We start from the raw sequence: 20,857 nt of genomic DNA, 5'->3' as shown, positions 1-20,857 counted from the left end.
TCCAGTTTTGTCTTGTTATAGCCTTATTCCAAAATTTATACAATTCATTTTTCACCTCAAAAAAGCCCAAAATGTGGAACAAATGAAGTCCTGAAAATGCTGTTGGGATGCATTTGATTTATTGGTTCCAGTGCCAAACCCTGTAGAACTCAATTCAATTCAATTTTATCTATGAGCAAGCACTTTAGCGGGAAGGAAAAACTCCCTTTTAACAGGAAGAAACCTCTGGCAGTACCAGGCTCAGGGAGCTCAGGGAGCTCAGAGAGGTGGCCATCTGCCGCGACCGGCTGGGATGAGAGAAGAAAAACAGGATGAAAGACATGCTGTGGAATAGAGTCAGAGATTATTAACAAGTATGATTCAGTGCAGAGATTGAGTGTAGAAGAAACACCCAGTGCATCATGGGAATCCCCCAGTGGTCACCTATTCCAGTATAACTAAGGGAGGATTCAGGGTCACCTGGTCCAGCCCTAACTATATGCTTTAGCAAAAAGGAAAGTTTGAAGCCTAATCTTGAAAGTAGAGATAGTGTCTGTCTCCTGAATCCAAACTGGAAGCTGGTTCCACAGAAGAGGGGCCTGAAAACTGAAGGCTCTGCCTCCCATTCTACTTTTAAATACTCTAGGAACAACAAGTAGGCCTGCAGAGCGAGAGCGAAGTGCTCTAATAGGGTGATATGGTACTATAAGGTCATTAAGATAAGATGGGGCCTGATTATTTAAGACCTTGTATGTGAGGAGCAGGATTTTGAATTCAACAATAGTTTGTTGTCATTTGGAAAGACACAACAACAGCTGCAGTCAGTGAACACACCTCAGAGTCTCCAGTCGACAGTTTGGACTCTCCAGTACAGCACACAGAAGCTTCACTCCCGAATCCTGCAGATCATTGTAACTCATGTCCAGCTCTTTCAGATGGGAGGACTTGGACTTCAGTGCTGAGACCACAACTTCACAGTGAGTTTCTGACAGACGACAATCAGCCAGTCTGTGATTGGAGAAAATATAAAATGTGTCCTTACTTTAACCAGGTTCAAAACTCAATTTGTTAAAAATGTAATGATGTAATGTTAGAAGTCACTTCATATAAAATTAAATTTAGAAAAGTTCAAATCCATATTAAAATGTATCTTCAGTGTTTTGCTTTTTTGTGCCCTCATGGTCAAGGAATGGGTAGTGACTGTGGTTTGCCCTGTATGCGTCACATGACAGGACAGCATACAGGGCAGAGGTGAGAGCCCTGACATCATGGTCCCGCGACAACAACCTGCTGCTTAATGGCAGCAAAACCAAGGAGCTCATTGTGGATTACAGGAGACTGCAGAGAGGAGACCACACCCCCATCCAAATCAACGGAGCAGAGGTGGAGAGAGTCAGATGGTTCAGCTTCCTGGGCATCAACATCAGTCAGGATCTGAGTTGGTCACACCATGTTGGTGTGATCACAAAAGCAGCAAGACAGGTGCTCTTCTTTCTGCACCTGAGAAGATTCGGCATGAATCCCAGAACACTTACAAACTTCTATCGATGCACCATTGAAACTTTTCTGACTGGCTGCTTCACCACCTGGTATGGCAGCTGTAATGTTCCGGACCACATAGCTCTGCAGAGGGTGGTGAGAGCACAGTGCATCACCAGGACTGAATTGCCAGCTATGCAGGATCTCTGTAGACACCGCTGCATGAGCAAGACGCAGCAGATCCTCTCTGATCCCAGCCACAGACGTTTCATGCTCCTGCCATCCGGCAGGCAGATTAGGAACATTCAGACCTGCACTAGCAGACACAGAGACAGTTTCTACCCACAAGCTATCAGGCTTTTGAACTGTTGACATTTTACACACACCATTACACACTCACTACAAATACTGGATTCTAAACACTGTCACTTTAAACCACAGACACAGATGAACAGAACCATAGGTCAAAACATGAGTGGAGCACAGAAAGGAATTGGGAAGAATACCAGAGGCGCAAAACACCAGCTACTAGTAGATCGAACAGTCAGCTGAGACTGCAAGACCAGGTTGATCAACCCGTGCACTGCCTGAATTGATCACAAGAAGGCCTATGACTCAATGTCCCATGCCTGGGTCCTGGAATGCCTTCACCAGGAGCAAGTCCCCATCAATTGTGGGATGTATCAAGGAGATGCTCTGTCAGGACAAGGCGCATGCACACGCATCGACCAGCAGTGAGTGAGAGCTTGGTATCCTAAGTTTTTAAGTTCTTATCATTTCTTTTCGTTTCTATCAATGGCATGTGTTTTGGTTGAAGGAAGTGACAGTTTTCTTACAAAGTGACACAGGCTCCACAACAGTAAGAACGTCGTGGATTCTTTTTTCTTCATTGTGGTTGGATTTCTACTGTGCTGGCTTGTTTCCGATGATGTGGGCGAGGCCGTGAGTCATCTGAGGATTGTTTACTCCCGCAACGAACTGTTACAACTTAACTTACTGTATGATGGTAAGGTCAGTCGGTTTCCCCTGCGGTCTGTTATCCTTGGAAATGTTCAGTCTCTTAGGAACAAGCTGGATGAACTCCAGGGAAAGGTCAGGTTCCAGAAAGACTTCAGGGACAGCTGTGCAATGGCTTTTTCCGAGACATGGCTGACAGAGCTGGATCAGGATGCCGATTTTTCAATTGACGGTTTTTGAGCTCCCTTTCGCCGAGATTGGGATGCACGGATAACAGGGAAATCTCAAGGAGGGGGAGTATGCTTGTATGTGAACAAATGTTACTGTAGCGCTGTGACTGTTAGAGAGTGTATTTGTACACCAGATGTTGAACTTCTATCCGTGTCACTGCGCCCTTTTTATCTCCCTCGTGAGTTTCCACAACTTTTTGTTACCGTAGTTTACATTCACCTGAGTGCTCACCCCGCCTCCACTTGCAGCATCATTTCAGACGTAGTACAGAAGCTGCAGGCGCTCTCTCCTGATGCACCAAACTTTATAATGGGGGACTTTAACCATGTCTCCCTTAAATCAACTTTGGGCAATCTGTATCAATATGTATCCTGTCCTACCAGACGGGATAAAATGTTGGACCTTTGTTACGGATCGGTGAAGAATGCTTATAAATCGCTCCCGCTTCCTCCTCTGGGATCTTCTGACCATAACTGTGTGCATCTTCTGCCCATCTACAAAACTGTCTTAAAACGAGAGAAGACAAAGACTAAGGATGTTGACATATGGTCAGAAGAATCTGTGCTTACCTTGCAGGAATGTTTTAAGTGTACAGATTGGGAAGGTTTTATTCAGTCTTGTGGAGATGATCTCGACACTTTGGTGGATGTTACTAGCTCTTATGCAGTATTTTGTAAAGACATGATTATACCCCGTAAGCGTGTTAAAGATTACGCTAACAATAAGCCGTGGGTCACTAAAAGCGTCAAATCCTGTTTAAGTAAAAAGAGACAGGCCTTTAAAGAGGGGCTGTTACTGATTTTCAGACAGCCACCAAGGAACTGAAAATCGAGATCTTGAAAGCAAAACAGAGCTACAAAAACCTTCTTGAAAGAAAATTTTCTGCAAAAAGTTTTGGGTCTGCCTGGACTTGTATGAAAACAGTAGCAGGGTTTCAAAATCCCCAGAGCAGCAGTCAGATCATTTTAGATGGTTTTAATTCAGACAGAGATTTTGCAAATGCTTTAAACATGTTTTATGCTCGTTTTAGTTCTTCTGATTTTAGCGAGGATATTTCTGAACTGAAACAGAAACTGAGAGATACTCAGCACTTTATCATTGAACTCAGCGATGTTAAAAATGCCTTTCATACAGTCAATGTGAACAAGAGCCAGGGTCCTGATAATGTTAGTGGCCGCCTAATTAAATCTTGTGCTGAAGAACTCAGTCTTATATTTCAGGTTATTTTTAATAAATCCTTGCAAACACAACATGTGCCCTCTCTTTGCAAAGAAGCAGTCGTGGTTCCTGTCCCTAAATCTAGTCGTCCAAAAATTCTAAACGACTTCAGGCCTGTTGCCTCACCTCAGTTGTAATGAAAGTGTCTGAAAAAAATCATCAGAAATGTGATTATGAAAGAGACTGAACATCAGCTCGATCCAATGCAGTTTATATACAGGCCCAATAGAGGAGTGGAGGACGCATTTTTGACTTTACTAAATCTGATTCTTAAACATGTACAGAGTAAAGGGACTTTTGCAAGACTTCTTTTCATTGACTTTTCTTCGGCTTTTAATACAATACAGCCCCATATTTTAATTAAAAGACTTTTAGAACAGTTTGAAATTAGGAAAAACCTGGTGGGCTGGATTTTAGATCATTTAACTGACAGGTCACAAAAAGAATAAATCGCCCTTATTATTCACTCTCTATACAAACATGTGTCAGGGCAGACATGAAAACAGGGCCATTATTAAATATGCAGATGACTCTGTTATTGTCAGCTTTCTGAAAGAGGGTGAAACTAACCACGGTCCAGTCATTGATGACTTTGTTCAGTGGTGTGTGGAGTTTTATCTCCAGCTGAACATATCTGAAACAAAAGACATGGTTGTTGATTTTAGGAAACAACAAAATGGGCACGGAGTCACTTTAATTAAAGGTCAGAAAATAGAGCAAGTACAATCATATAAATATCTTGGGACCATAATCAATGAAAAACTGAACTTTGATCAAAATTGCAAATCAGTTTGTAAAAAGGGTCACCAGCACCTTTATTGCCTTAGGAAACTTGCTCATTTCCACATTGACCAAAAAATGTTAACTTTGTTTTCTCGTTCTTTTGTTGAGTCTGTTTATCCTTTTGTTTGGTGGCATGGTTCGGTCAGACCTCTGTCACAGAGAAAAACTCTAAATCAGATAGTGAGATGGTCCAGTCGTCTAATAGGTGAGCTACAGTCTTGTTTAGCCTCCCTGTGCTCCAAGCAGGTACAGAGGATGGCTTTATCAATCCTTAAAAATAGTTCCCATCCTCTAAGGGATGAATTTCAGCGTCTTTCCTCAGGACGGAGGTTTCTATTTCCAAGATGCAGGACAAAGCGTTATAAAAATAGCTTTGTCCCTGTTGCTGTCACTGAATTAAATAAGAACTGTTTTTTTGATTTGAAATATTAAATTACTATATATGTGCCACAGTGAGGTTTATATCTTTAGGTATGTGTGTTTTTGAAGGGATGCCAAATGCTGTCATTTTTCTGTAAAGCGAATTTACCTTGCCTATGGGTATAAATAAAGTTACCTTGACCTTGTCCCCACTGCTGTTCTGCATAGGCATGAACCACTTGAGTGAGCTCACCAACAAGACTGGCTACAAATACCGACTACGTAAGGGAGCACTTGTCAGCCACCTCCTGTACATGGATGACACCAAGCTGTATGCCAAGAGTGAATGAGACATCGATTCACTGATCCACACCACCAGGATATCCAGCAATGACATCAGAATGTCATTCAGACTGGAGAAATTTAGTCGGATGATAAGAAAAAGAAGGAAGGTAGTTAGAACTGAGGGGATTGAATTACCAAAAGCAACATTGCAGACGTAGAGGACAGCTACAAATGCCTGGAAATCCCACTGGCAAATGGGAACAATGAAGAGGCTGCTAGGAAGGTCTATTACAACAGGTAAGACCCCAGGTGCAGGCTGTGTAAAGATGCCCCTGAGACAATCCAGCACATAACAGCAAGGTGCAAGATGCTTTAAGGCAGGGCATACATGGAGCACCATAACCAAGTGGCCGGCATAGTGTACAGAAACATTTGTGCCGAATACAGCCTGGAAGTCCCGAGGTCAAAAGGGGAAGACGCCCCCAAGGGTGGTGTAGAATGACAGGGCCATGATCCTGTGAGACTTACAAATACAGACGGACAAAATGGTGGTGGCTAACCAACCGGACATCGTGGTGGTAGACAAACAGAAGAAGACGGATGTAGAGATAGGTGTAGCGGTTTCGACTGACAGCAACATCAGGAAGAAGACCCGCCCAAACAGAAGCACTGTGAGCAGAAATGAGTGAAAAACAAGTGACAAACTTCTTAATGTAAAAGGAAGGTCTTTAGAACCTAGGGGATCAAAAGGGTAAAAAACACCTAAACAAGGACTAGCTTGAGCACCTATGATGACGTGATTTGCTTTGTCTAAGACAATTTAGTTGCAGTGGTAGGAAGCGTTTAGGGAAACAGTTGCATGCATGTCCTGGAGGTATTGTAATTATCTGGCATGGATTTATTTTATTTTTGTTTGTTTGTTTTTCATTCCTGCAAGATCTTTTGACTGGAAGTTTGTGTGAGTAGGATCAAGGCCTCTGTTTATTTTGTATTTTTGGTCACTACATAAACAGCAAACACAGCTCCTATCTGGAGAAAAAGTTCTTCTGCTTTATCTCTGGCTCGTTTCTTTATCCTCCATCTCTCTTTTGTTTAGGAGCCACTAAAAGCCATTAATGTGCAGTCATTCCTGTTACAAACTTTTTGTGTTTCACAGACTGCTGTTTGAGTATTGAACTTCAAACGAGAGTCAGATATGAATTTTAAATTTTTGAATGGTACACAGTTAATCAGGGTATCCTTTTGCTGAATTAGAAAAGGTAAGCCGGAAGGCACGCTGTGAAGGGGCACATGTGGGAAATGGTTAAGTATCACTGTTTGAAGGTTTGAATGTGAACATTGTTCTGCTACAGTCAAACCAGAGAAGAAGAAAACAGACTTTACCATGAACATCCTCAGTGTGGATCAGTATAATATCAGCCTGATGTCTGCAGTTTAGTGTCAGCACAACTTTCACATCATATTCATCTCAGCACAACTAAAACATGCTGACTGACCTCAGAGTTTCAAGTCCACATCCTGGACTCTCCAGGAAACCACACAGATGCTTCACTCCTGGATCCTGCAGGTTGTTATTGGAGCTCAAGTCGAATTGTTTCAAATGGGAGGGGTTGGACTTCAATGCTAACCCCAGAAAGCTGATATCTGACAAACCACAGCGCTTCAATCTGTATGAAGAATGAAAGATGTAAGTTTATTAGACAAAGTGCTTGAAATCATTCAGTGTTTCATCATCTGTTCAGAGCTGAAGAAGGTTCAGAATGTAGAAGTTTAGAAAATGGAAACTCTCATAAAAACAGGACAAAGACTTGAAAAAGTCGTGTTTTTCCTTCCAGGAACCACATGGCTTCACTTTTAAAGGTGAAGTGTGAAAGAAATGGACATATTTGAAGTCCAACACCTTTTTCCAGTCACATTATTAAAGCAGACAAACTACAAGCTCATTTTCATTCCAACAAGTCATCTTCTGACCTGGACTAACAACACTGGTCTCTATGTGCAGCTGGCTGTGAGACCAGTGCTCAGGGAGCGTCTACAAAGGGCAACACTGAAAGAACATCACACACTCATTTGCTTCCAGCACTTTCACACAAACATCTACCGTCATTATTGTCACCAAACTCTGTGGATCCCTTATTGCAAATTCAAATGGTCAGAAAAAAGAGGGTTATGAGGAAATATGATGGAATGTTATGTATTAGCAGCAAGTTATTGAAGCATTTTCCATTTTCAATTCAATTCAATTCAATTTTATTTATATAGCGCCAAATCACAACAAAAGTCGCCTCAAGGCGCTTCATAGATACAGAGAAAAACCCAACAATCATATGACCCCCTATGAGCAAGCACTTTGGCGACAGTGGGAAGGAAAAACTCCCTTTTAACAGGAAGAAACCTCCAGCAGAACCAGGCTCAGGGAGGGGCGGGGCCATCTGCTGCGACCGGTTGGGGTGAGAGAAGGAAGACAGGATAAAGACATGCTGTGGAAGAGAGACAGAGGTTAATAACAGATATGATTCAATGCAGAGAGGTCTGTTAACACATAGTGAGTGAGAAAGGTGACTGGAAAGGAAAAACTCAATGCATCATGGGAATCCCCCAGCAGCCTACATCTATTGCAGCATAACTAAGGGAGGATTCAGGGTCACCTGGTCCAGCCCTAACTATATGCTTTAGCAAAAAGGAAAGTTTGAAGCCTAATCTTAAAAGTAGAGATAGTGTCTGTCTCCCGAATCCAAACTGGAAGCTGGTTCCACAGAAGAGGGGCCTGAAAACTGAAGTCTCTGCCTCCCATTCTACTTTTAAATACTCTAGGAACAACAAGTAGGCCTGCAGAGCGAGAGCGAAGTGCTCTAATAGGGTGATATGGTACTACAAGGTCATTAAGATAAGATGGGGCCTGATCATTTAAGACCTTGTATGTGAGGAGCAGGATTTTGAATTCTGGATTTAACAGGAAGCCAAAACAGGAGAAATATGCTCTCTCTTTCTAGTCCCTGTCAGGACTTTTGCTGCAGCATTTTGGATCAGCTGAAGGCTTTTCAGCGAGTTTTTTAGGACATCCTGATAATAATGAATTACAGTCGTCCAGCCTGGAAGTAATAAATGCATGAACTAGTTTTTCAGCGTCACTCTGAGACAGGATATTTCTAATTTTAGAGATGTTGCGCAAATGGAAGAAAGCAGTCTTACATATTTGTTTAATATGAGCGTTGAAGGACATGTCCTGGTCAAAAATGACTCCAAGGTTCCTCACAGCGTTACTGGAGGCCAAGGTAATGCCATCCAGAGTAAGAATCTGCTTAGATACCATATTTCTAAGATTTTCAGGGTCGAGTACAATAACCTCAGTTTGATCTGAATTAAGAAGCAGAAAGTTAGCGGCCATCCAGGTCTTTATGTCTTTAAGACATTCCTGCAGTTTAACTCATTGGTGTGTGTTATCTGGCTTCATGGACAGATAGAGCTGGGTGTCATCTGCATAGCAGTGTAAATGTATGCTATGTCTTCTAATGATGCTGCCTAGGGGGAAGCATGTATAATGTAAACAGAATTGGTCCTAGCACTGAACCCTGTGGAACTCCATAATTAACCTCAGTGTGTGAAGAGGACTCTCCATTTACATGCACAAATTGGAGTCTATTAGATAGATATGATACAAACCACTGCAGCACAGTACCTGTAATACCTACAGCATGTTCTAATCGCTCTAATAGGATATTATGGTCGACAGTATCGAACGCTGCACTGAGGTCTAGCAGGACAAGCACAGAGATGAGTCCACTGTCAGAGGCCATAAGAAGATCATTTGTAACCTTCACTAAAGCTGTTTCTGTGCTGTGCTGAGCTCTGAAACCTGACTGAAACTCTTCAAATAAACCTCTGCAGATGATCTGTTAGCTGTTTGACAACTACTCTTTCAAGGATGTTTGATATGAAAGGTTGGAGATTGGCCTATAATTAGCTAAGACTGCTGGGTCTAGAGATGCTTTTTGAGTAAAGGTTTAACTACAGCCAGCTTGAAGGCCTGTGGTACATAGCCGATTATTAGAGATAGGTTGATCATATTTAAGATCGAAGAATTAATTAATGGCAGGACTTCTTTGAGCAGTTTTGTAGGAATGGGGTCTAAAAGACAGGTTGATGGTTTGGAGGATTTAATTTTTACAAATTAAATACCATTGCATACCGACGACATTGAAAAAAGGCACATAAAATTGTACACATTTTAGATCTGAACTTGTTGTGTGCTGTGTGTACATACACAACAAACATATTTTCTTTTTTCAGAAAATTCCTTCTCAAAATAACCCACTTGAAAAAAATCAACACCAAGAGACAATGACTTAGTCCTGATGTTTCTAAACAAGAAAGGAAAAAATAGTGACTGTGGGTTCATCCAAATCTCACAGAAAGCAAAAGCAGGGAGAATTTCATGGTTTAATCCAGGAGTTGAAACTGTAACTTCTTTGTTGCAGAAACCTACAGTAGGATGATTGTTTTTGTTTAAATCAACCAAACTGCCTGAGTTAGTTAAGGATATACTTCATCCACTGACAGCCTCAACACAGCATTTAATCTGTTATTAGACTCAATTGGTTTCTCTCAAAGGGTAACCCTATCCTAGGCCTGGTCTTCTGAATCGCTTTTTTTCTGGTCCCTCACCCAGGACCAATTTGCCATGGGAGACCCTACCAACATAGCCCCTGGGATCCCTTGGACACACAAACCCCTCCACCATGATAAGACAGTGATTTGCGGATAATGTTGCGTGGAGATCAGGGGCCAGTACCCCTGGACTGGCAGACCGGGGTGGTGGTCCCCATCTTTAAGAAAGGGGACCAGAGGGTGTGTTCCAACTACAGGGGAATCACACTCCTCAGTCTCCCTGGGAAAGTCTATGCCAGGGTGCTGGAGAGGAGAGTTTGTCCGTTAGTCGAACCTCTGATACAGGAGGAACAATGTGGTTTTTGTCCTGGTCATGGAACCCTGGACGAGCTCTTTATCCTCTCAAGGACACTCAAGGGCGCATGGGAGTTTGCCAAACCAGTCTACATGTGTTTTGTGGACTTGGAGAAGGCATTTGAATGTGTCCCTCGGGGGGTCCTTTGGGGGGTGCTCCGAGAGTATGGGGTGTCTGGCCCATTGCTAAGAGCCACTCAGTCATTATACGTTGCAAGAGCTTGGTCCGCATTGCCGGCAATAAGACGGACTCGTTCTTGGTGCGTGATGGATTCCGCCAGGACTGCCCTTTGCCACCGATTCTGTTCAGAATTCCGCCACTTGGCTACGATAGGCGTAGCCAAGTGGCGGAAGGCTTTCACTCCAGTGGTCTCAGGATCTCATCTCTACTTTTTTCAGATGATGTGGTTCTGTTGGCTTCATCAGGTGATAGCCTCCAGCTCGCCTTGGAAAGGTTCGCAGCCGAGTGTGAAGCGGTGGAAATGAGAATCATCACCTCCAAATCTGAGGCCATGGTCCTCAGCCGGAAAAGGGTGGAGTGCCCACTCTGGGTCAGGGACGAGACCCTGATCCGAATGGAGTTTAGTATCTCGGGGTCTTGTTCACGAGTGATGGGAGAAGGGAGTGGGAGATCGACAGATGGATTGGTGCAGCGGCTGCAGTGATGCGGACGCTGTACTGGTCTGTTGTGGTGAAGAGAGAGCTGAGTGTAAAAGCGAAGCTCTCAATTTACAATTTGATGCAGGTACTGTCAGACTGAATGAGAGTGTTAGCCAACAAAGTCAGGTTAGCCAAAACATTGTGGTTAACAGTCCTGCCAGGGTTCCACAGAGAGCGACGAGAGGTGGACCAGAAGGATTGGATTGGCTTAGAATTATCCTGATGAAAATTCTGGCGGGAGAGCTGATAAATGTACTTTTGGCGAGGGAGGAAAACGATATCCGTGTGGAGATGAAGAACAGCCGTCGGTGGAGCAGCCAGGGAAAATCAGAGTAGGAGGAGCTCATTGGCTGTGTATTGAAGTCCATTACCAGGTCGACAGATCGATGACACAAGGATAAAGACTCACACAGACTGTGTGTAGATCCTGGGAGGCCACATCGTGGACAGGAGCAGACACTGGTGGGCCGTACAGACAGGAAGAGGGGAGGATGGGGATGGAAGAAGCCGGGACGCCGGTAGAGGATATCAGTGAGTAGCAATAACATCAGCAGGAGCAAGGGGTATCAAGAGCAAGGGGGCAAGTAGGAAATAACAAGAAGCAAGTAGCATGGGTAGAAAGCAGGAATAGCGAAGAAAAGTAGCGAGAGGGTTAGCGGTGAGTAGAGGCAGCAAGTCGCGCCAGCGTTCACCAGCCTTATTCACATCCCTCATACACTCTACAGCCTCATCAGTACTGACTTCATCTTCACTGACTCATGGAGCACAATATGAACCTGTGAAGGCTGAAAAACTGTCCTCCCAAATCTCCCCATCCCCACTACACTTCTGTCAGCCTTCAAGTGAACCCTGCTCAAGTCTGTCACTTTTATTTGGAGCCAAAAGGGAAGACTGTTGTTCAGTCATTCATAAAGACACCACATTTCTGAAAGCACTCAAACTTCTTCACATTTGTCTTTAGAGACATTCTGAACAATTAGGAACTAAAGACAGTTTCAAACATTAATCAAAGATTTGAAATATAGAAAAACAACAGCTGCAGTCAATGAACTCACCTCAGAGTCTCCAGTCGACAGTTTGGACTCTCCAGTCCAGCACACAGAAGATTCGCTCCTGAATCCTGCAGGTCGTTGTAACTCATATCCAGCTCTGTCAGATGGGAGGGGTTGGACTTCAGAGCTGAGGCCACAACTTTACAGTGAGTCGCTGAGAGTCGACAATTGGTCAGTCTGTGATTATAGAAAATATAATGTGCGTTATTATAAAGCCTGCTGCTGTCAGATACGACTCTTCATGTCGACATGCAGGAAAAATCTGCTGACTGTTACCAAATGGAGCAGTAATCTCATCACTGGACAATAATGATGGATGAACTCAGAAGTGCTGATATCATATCTGATTTCAGACTAAAAAGGAACCAAAAGAAACAACCATCATGACTCAGAAACCTTGGTTCAGAACTGCAGCAGGATTTCCAGGCAACATGACATCTACTACAGCAACACGTTCTCACTCCCAAAGCGTAACATTCTATGCTAGGTGACAAATCGTCGGTATAATACGCTTCCAGGAAAACCCATCCCATTTTACGAGTCAGAGTCTGCACCAAAATAAGAAATGTTGATGGTGAGGCAGAAGTTGAAGAAAAGTGAATCAGACAATGGCTGAAGCACTTGAAACATCACTCTTTTCTCTGCCAGTACCACCTTCCAAACAAAGACTCCACTGTAGCAGCATTGTAGGCGTAAACAAGCGTAAACATAAGAGCAGCTTACACTGCTTGATGTTGAGAATTGAAAGAATTAATTATTCTGATTCGGCATTCCTGACTGAGGGTTTCTGACTGAGGTTTATGTCTGTGAGGGTGAGGGTAGTAATCTTCTTATTAATGTGTGATGTTAAATGCAGGAAAGCATTAGCATTAAGTACATTTACTGCTTTCAGAATAAAGGAAAACATTTTCAGCCATAGCGCTATGAGTCACAGGTAAATATATTTACAACAATGTATGATTCAACCTGCTGAAATTAATTAGCAGACATAAGTCCCCAGGTTTCATCTAAACTTACATCAACTCTTTTTCACATTTTCAGGGTTTTAGCCCTGAGGAGGATCAACCCCCGCAAGGTAGCAGAACCAGATAACATCCTGGGACAAGCCCTTAAAACCCTCTACTACATGGCTTTTTAATTTTGGGGGAAAAAATATTTCTCCCTATTTTGGGGGAGCTTTAGGGTCCCTGATAATATATCAATCATAAAATTTGACTGTCACTCCCTGAAAGCTCACTGTCCTCACTTTCTGAGGACAGAAAGTGCACATTCCCTTGGTTTCTGTCATGGTCCGGGTGAGCACGGGGTTTTTCCACTCCGCTGGGTTCTACCTTCAGGCAGAGACTCCAATCAGCTTCCACACCTGGTTCCAATCAAGTCACCTGCATATAAGACCAGCATTCACAACAGACCTCTGCCAGATCTTCTGCTAACCCATGTCAGTGCTAGGCTGCGAACCCCTTGTGAGAACCCTCAACTACTGCTTTTTCCCTCACCGTGTTTTCTTTGTCATAGGACCCACCTGGCAGTCACGTTTCCCGAACTACTCTCATCTCCGCCTGGACGCTGGTTCTGTCATCTGGTTTCTTCCTCTCCACCATCGGACTACACCTGCCTGCCTCCCTGCCAAGTCCCTCACTCCACGCATATTCTGGATCCTCTCTGGACACTCCTCACCCGGAACCCCCTGGACACCCCTTCCTCGCATGACACTTTAAACCTGCAACGCTGACTGCGTACCTCCATCCAAGCCGCTGCCCCTTTTTTCCATCCGTGAAATCCAGCACCTAGCCATAGCACTCAGTTTCATGTTCACAGTTTGGCCTCACAGTTCACAGTTCATAGCATTTCATAATTCATAGCATTCATAGTCTCCTGTTGTGTAATTTCACTAGACACTTGTAAATAAAGCACTGTGTTCACGCCCGTTTGCCTCCCTCTGTGTCTGCATTTGAGTCCACACCCACAGCCGGGCCCTCTCGGCCGTAACAGTTTCCTTCCATAAAAGGTATTTACATCCATGTCCTGTAATTATGAGTAGATTGTAAAGTAAAAAACATTGACTATGATCATATAAATGCAAACAAACACATCTCTACACACATATGCAAATGCATTATATTGCCTGAAAAAAATTGATGATGACTGAGTCAGACTAATGTACACCAGCTTTCACTTTCAAACCATTTCCTAGTCTGCTTCTCTTCACTGTTAAAGGTTTTGTAACAAAAAAGTAATCCAACACCTTTAACCACCATTTTAAACCCATGACTCATTTAAAGTACACATACAGTAACAATTATTGTAAAAATCTGAAAAAAAGCCAGATATCACAATACTCTATCACGTAAGAATTATGTGCCATATATCTAGTAAAAATCACAAATAACAGGTAATGTAAAGATTAATGTTTCGTACACACACGCACACTGTTAACTATAGTCACTGATCTAAGGCCCTCTCTGAGACAGTAGACTGATTTTTCTTCAGTTGTTGTTTTTTTTTTTTTAACCATGTCAAGTGTTTTATTTAGCTGTTTTAAATATAAGTAACAGTAGGCTATTTAGAATCAATCAAGGTCAGTTGACAATAAAAATAAAATTTCTGTATGTGATTAGCATGATACAGATCTCAACCAGACGGATAATATTCCATGCACCATCTGTCTTTCTTTTCTTAACCACTTATTCAATTAGGAGTTATGTCCTGAATCCTGCCTTGGCTGTAGACAAAGGCAGGTACATCTGAGCAGGTAATCAGTTCATCACACAGCGATACACAAGTATTCACTCTCACATCACTAACAAAAGAAATTCTACAATCACTAGTTATTCACACAAGCATGCCTTTTTAAAGTGGGGGAGAACACACAAATTTGCGTTTAGTATTATGTATATTTGAAGAACTCCTCAGTGAATTGCTACCTTATTGTGGTGGAGGGATTTGCATACCAGTGGGCTTTTGCCCTCTGGTAGGGTTTCTCATAGCAAGGTCTTGTGTGAGGGACCAGACAAAGCGTGATTTCATAACACCTACACTAATAAATGGTAAATGGCCTGTATTTGTATAGCGCCTTACTTAGTCCCTATGGACCCCAAAGCGCTTAACACTACATTCAGTCACCCACACACACATTCACACACTGGTGATGGCAAGCTACATTGTAGCCACAGCTGCCCTGGGGCGCACTGACAGAGGCAAGGCTGCCTCTGACCACCACCACCAGTAGAAGGCGAAGTGCAGGTGAAGTGTCTTGCCCAAGGACACAACGACCAAGACTGTGGGAGCCGGGCTCGAACCGGTAACCTTCTGATTACAAGACGAACTGCCAACTCTTGAGCCATGATTGCCCCTTAAAGTCAAAAGTGTGGACACACCTTCTCATTTAATGTTTTTCTTTATTTTTACTACTTTCAGCATTGTAGATACATACAGAAGGCATCAAATATATGAAGCAAGATATATGGAATTACTTAGCAAAAAAAAAAAGAAATTGATAAATAATGCTAAATATATTTTATATTTAAGATTTATTAGCCACCCTTTGCTTTGTTGACAGCACTTCTCTCAATGAGGTTCAATGAGGTTCATGATGTAGTCACCTGAAGATGGCCTGGCCTCTACAGTGACTTGACCTAAATCCAATGGAGATGGTTTAGGATGGGATGGACCCCAGAGTGAAGGCAAAATGACCAACAAGTGATCAGCATCTCTGGGAACTCCTTCAAGACTATTGGAAAACAATTTCAGGTGACTACCTCAAGAAGCAAATGTGGCCCGGTTGGTCACAGCCTGAAAAAGGGGCATTAGCCCAGCCCCTGTAAGCCCACCACCGACAGGAGTCGCTGTAGGGGTCAAGTGCAGTGTGTCTTGGGTAGTGGTCAAGGGCAGAGACCCTGGAAGACAATCCCCAGCTACCAAGTCTGGTGATTGAACCTTGAAAATCACCTCTGGTGTGGAGGGAGCCTGAGCTAGTGTGTGAGACTGAGAGGTACTGGCTAGATACAGTTGGCTACCTCAATGCAGAGCATGGGCTCTGGAATCAGTCTCCTGGAGAGTGGCTGAACTGTAGCAGAAGAATTCTGCTATTGACAGATGATGTGGTTCTGTTGTCTTCCTTAGGTGGTGGCTATCAGGGATAGGTCTGTGACCTAGTGTTTTGAGTTTATTTTGTGATTTTGAGTTTCTCATGTTAAGTTTGTGATAATAAGTTCTTGTATTAGTTAGGATTTAATTGTGGATTATTCTAGATTTTGTTTCATCTTTGCTTCCTTAGTTTAGGTGTCATGTTTCCTGTCCAGACATGTGTTTCATGTCTTTGTTGTCATTCAGCGGCTGTGTGAAGGCAAGAGAGGACCCAAATGCCGCCTTAAAGTCTGTGCTATCTGTGCTGTTGTGTTGGTATGTGTCGGGCTGTGAGCTGAAAAGCTACAGCTGGCTGTATGTGTACAGCAACCGTGTGTGAAAAGTGGCCTATAAAGAAACATCATCATGGAAACATCATTGGATCTGCCGTGATATGTTTACAATGGGACTTTTGCTCCTGAACCTCTGCGCACAGCGTCTGCAAATCGGGGCTGTACGAAGTCACTTGCATCTTTACGCAGGACTGTAAGCTGTCGTCTGTGAGGCGTGAGCGGTGTTTGTTTTTAACATAGTTCACGGTGGAGAACAGCTGCTGACATAATGTGGATCCGAAGATCCATAATTGGCCTACCTGGGGTTGAAAGTCTCGATAAATGCATGGCATTTCGGCGGGTACACGGGCTTCCGCGAGTGTGATACTTATTTTGAGCGATGAAAAAATAATAGAATATAATTTTATTTTATATTTCAATATCACACTAATCTTCCAATTTAGAACTACAAGTTAAAAAAGAACTAATATAAATAAAATACACTTCAGCTAAATACTTCTAATTTATTTTCCCAAACCACGCGGAGCCGCAGGCTGCCGACCCCTGCCCTAGAGGGATGACGCAACATGGAACAAAGGGATATTCTGATTTTGTGATTTTGTTTTTCGAGTCCAAAAACAAAATAACCACAAAAACTGGAGCACAGGCAGCAAATCAAAATCAGTTCGGGAGGCCGACCCGGAGGATGGCATCACAATAGTGTGAAACAGTTCAGTTCAGGAGGCCGACCGTGTGGACGGCAACGGCGGCGACATGAAAACAGTTCAGGGGGCCAACCGTGCGGACGCCAACGGCGGCGACGTGAAAACAGTTCAGGGGGCCAACCGTGCGGACGCCAACGGCGGTGGCGGGGAAACAGCTGACGACAGAGCTGAAGGTCGGCCGTGGGGAAGGCAGCGGCGGCGACGCAGGAGAAGGAGACGACAGTGCTGATCCATAGGCCGCCCACGACAACGATGACATCCGGCTAGGGGCCCAGAAAGTGGCCAGCAACGCTGAGGTGCTGGATGTACCTTGCACGGCGGTGTAACAACCGCAGGACCAGGCGAGGCAGAAGCAGAGGCTGGACCACGGACCCTCCAGCGGAGACAGGTTGCTGGCCGGGCTCACCAGAACCCCCAGCGGAGACAAGGAAGTGTTGGCCAGGCTCTCCAGAACCCCCAGTGGAGTTGAGGAAGTGCTGGCCGGGCTCTCCAGAACCCCCAGCGGACAGGAGGAAGGGCTGGCCTGGCTCTCCAGAACGCCCAGCAGATGAGGAAGGTGGCGGCGTGGGAGCCGCAGAGTCCTGGATGGGCTCACCCGAGCTTCCAGCAGGAGCTGATGTAGGGCTAGAGGGTGTGGGGACCCCTGACTGAACATTAGGCTGACTAGGTGGGTGAGTGTGTAGCTGACCAGGGAACTGAAGTGCTACAGGGGACTGCACTAAAGTCTGAACTGGCACACGGGACTGAACTGATGGCTGTAGTAACGGTTGTGGTGACAGTGGAGTAGGTGGTGGAGTGGACGACTGAGTTAATGGTGACTGAGCTAATGGGTCAGCTAAAGAGTGCATTAATGGCAGGACTACAGGTTGAATGCCTGACTGAGCAGCAGCCTGAATGGCTGAGTGTAGTGATGGTTGTGGTGGAAGAGAAGCAGGTGGTAGTGTGGATGATGGAGCTAAGGGCAACTGAGTGACAGACCGAACCTATTCTGAGCCAAGGTGTGAAACTGGGTGTGGGTCCCAATCACAAACCCGAAACTCTGGCTGATTGGGGCCCACACCCAGTTTCACACCTTGGCTCAGGCGATTAGAGGATCATCAGGGGGTCCTTTTGTCCCTCTGTGGGGGGAAACTCCCACTAGGTTTATATCTGGGACTCTCCACCATTTGACCTTAGAACTGAAGAAGCTTCTCGGATGAGAGGTGAAACGTCTTCAAGTAACTTAAAGAAGTCCAGACGCTTTTCTTTGCAAGCTCCTTTGACTTTGTTTCCTGTTCTTATGCTGTCCTCCTGTAGCCCAGCATGAGTAGAGGTCTCTTTTTTTCCTCTTGTACTTTTCCCATTGTAGTGTACATTTCAGTGGTTTTTCTGTAATGCAACCGTTCTCTGACTTGTATCCCCATGTGATGTCTGTGTTGTGTGTGTAAGGTCGGGGGCGGGTTCATTCCACTGCAGGGCAACCTGCTTGTGGCGAATAAAATTTGAACTTGAACTTGAACTGATGACTGAAGTGATGGTGGAGGTGAAAATGGAGCTTGTGGTGGGGTAGATGACTGAGGTGCGGGGGACACAGGAGACGGAACTACAGATTGAACTGAGGGAGACTGGGTAGCAAACTGAACTAGTGGTAGTAATGGCGGTTGGGGAGAAGGCTGGACTGTGCACTGGGGAGAAGGCTGAATGACTGACTGAGGAGCATCCTGAGCAGCTGAGTGTAGTGATGGTTGTGGGACCGGATGTAGGACAGGTGGTGGTGTAGGTTCCTCTGAGCCTGCAATGCGGATGAAGGGTGCAGGCACCTGCTGGACACCAGTCGCTCCCACCTGAGGAGTAGGTACAGGTGCAGATATCGGCTGGGTCCTGGCAGGCCTCACCTCAGGGGTTGGCACAGGTTTTGGCAGGGACTGGGCGGCTGCTGTCCCCGCCCGAGGAGCTGATACGAGTGCAGGGACCAGCAGAGCCTCAGCCGACCCGGAAACCGGAACAGGGACCAGCTGCGTGTCAGCCCTCCTCACCTGGGGAACTGAGGCAGGTGCAGGGGAGTGCTGGGCCGCAGCTATCCCTAGAGCACAAGGGGCCTGGGAGGCGGCCCTAGAAAGAACAGTCTGCAAGAGATTAATTCCCTGCCCTGAGTGAGCGGATGAGAAACAGTGCTCTGACCTCGCAGATTTAAGTGTGCTAAAGCTGTAGCTTACAGGCACTAGAGCACCACCTTCAGGGTTTACAAACTCTAGAGAAGTGTGATCAGCTGATGCACCAACAGTCTTTGAGCTTCTTTCTTTATAAATAAATATGCCTTGCCTTGCCTTCTTCGGAACTAACCATGCTTATACTGTCAGAGGAGGGGTTAATAGCCGATGTAAACATAGTCCCGTGCACTGGAAAGGCAGATGAAACAAAGTCTTTTGCCTCCGGATCGCTGGAAATAGTAAACCCAGGGAAAACAGTGGTGGGTATAGAGTCCCCTGACTTAAGAACATTCGAATTATAGACACGTCAGAATGGACTTTCCCCTGGGGTGATGGCTCAGAAGTAACAAGCTGGGGTCGAGCTATCACAGGAACATTTATAGTCTCTAACTTTACTGCTTTAACATCTAAGGAGGCAGGTTTTAAAGCCGCAGTTGTGAGCTTAACTGCAAAACAATCATCCTCAGCAGACACACAGGTAAAAGGCACAGAAAGAGGTATCTCTAACTCAGAAAATGCTGACTTCAAGTTTTCAGACTTAGGAAACACAAGCGAAGGATAATGTTTATCAAATATGAGTCCAAACGTAGGAGAAACGGTCTCTGAGTTGACCCTCTGGGCAGTACAACAGTTCATAAGAAGTTCAGCTTCAGATTCAACATTTACAGATTGTGAGCCTTTAGGGCCTGAGGCAAGAGTCACAGAGTGAGAGGGAATGGAGAAGGGCTCCGCGGCAGCGGCGTCGAAAAACTCTCTCGTTGGAGCAGCTGCTGTTGCGCTACTGAAAGCCCCGTCTGCTGCTGCAATACTGTCGCGGCGAGCTTTGTTCGCTGCTGCTGTGGCGGCTGCCTGGCGGAGATCTCCGTCTGCTATCACTGTGGCGTGGAATCCCGGGAAAAGACGCGGTCTGCCAGCTCACGAGCTTGTGACGCCTCCTTGGCTCGGCTCAGTTCATCAATAAAGCCCTCATACCAGCTGAGCTGGCGAAGGAAAGGGTTTCCCCTCGACTATTGCCCTCATGGCATTAAGTCCGACAGAAATTGTCCATGAGTCCGAGGTGTGGGTTATTTGCCTAACCAGACTCTGTACACGGAGAATTTCTTCCTCACGGGTAGAGCCTGCTGGGTCCATTTCGTGGTTGCGTCGTTCTGTCATGCGGCGGCCTTGTGAAGGCAAGAGAGGACCCAAACGCACGGCTCAAGACATGCGGGGATAAACTCGAAAGGCAGGTCTTTATTAATAGGAACATAAGAAGTCATACAAAACTATACTGGGAGAAACTAAAGCTGAGGCTGGGGGAGGCTGGGAAGACACGAGGGAATGCACACAACCTAGAGGGACGACGAAACACGGAACAAAGGGATACTGTGACATAAATACACAGAAGGTAATGAGGGAAGTGGGAACACATGGGGAGCACAGCTGAGGACAATTACTCATGACAGAGCGGGGAGGACACGAAACTGAAAATACTGACACCAAGATGTGGACCTTAAACACAACACAGAGTACACAGAGAGGAGCACAGAGAGAGGCAGAGAGAGAGAAGCAGAGAACAAGAAGGAATACACGAGGGGATG

At 44.9% G+C, this 20,857-nt stretch overlaps 1 protein-coding gene across 3 annotated transcripts in view; it reads right to left on the bottom strand.

Annotated features, from left to right (window-relative positions):
- LOC308386161 (NACHT, LRR and PYD domains-containing protein 12-like) overlaps positions 1 to 20,857 on the bottom strand; it is a 39,988-nt gene that overhangs the window by 6,043 nt on the left and 13,088 nt on the right. For all 3 annotated transcript variants that reach the window (XM_080865497.1, XM_080865496.1, XM_080865498.1), the window contains 3 exons: positions 11,970 to 12,143; positions 6,789 to 6,959; positions 814 to 987 (listed from right to left, as the gene is read on the bottom strand). In XM_080865497.1, coding sequence (XP_080721623.1) covers positions 814 to 987; positions 6,789 to 6,959; positions 11,970 to 12,143 — 519 coding nt within the window. The remainder of the gene's footprint in view (positions 1 to 813; positions 988 to 6,788; positions 6,960 to 11,969; positions 12,144 to 20,857) is intronic.

This window comes from Rhamphochromis sp. 'chilingali', assembly GCF_963969265.1.
Source record: "Rhamphochromis sp. 'chilingali' genome assembly, chromosome: 18".
NCBI classification, from domain to species: domain Eukaryota; kingdom Metazoa; phylum Chordata; class Actinopteri; order Cichliformes; family Cichlidae; genus Rhamphochromis; species Rhamphochromis sp. 'chilingali'.
This window is presented reverse-complemented; position numbering and strand designations above follow the sequence as displayed.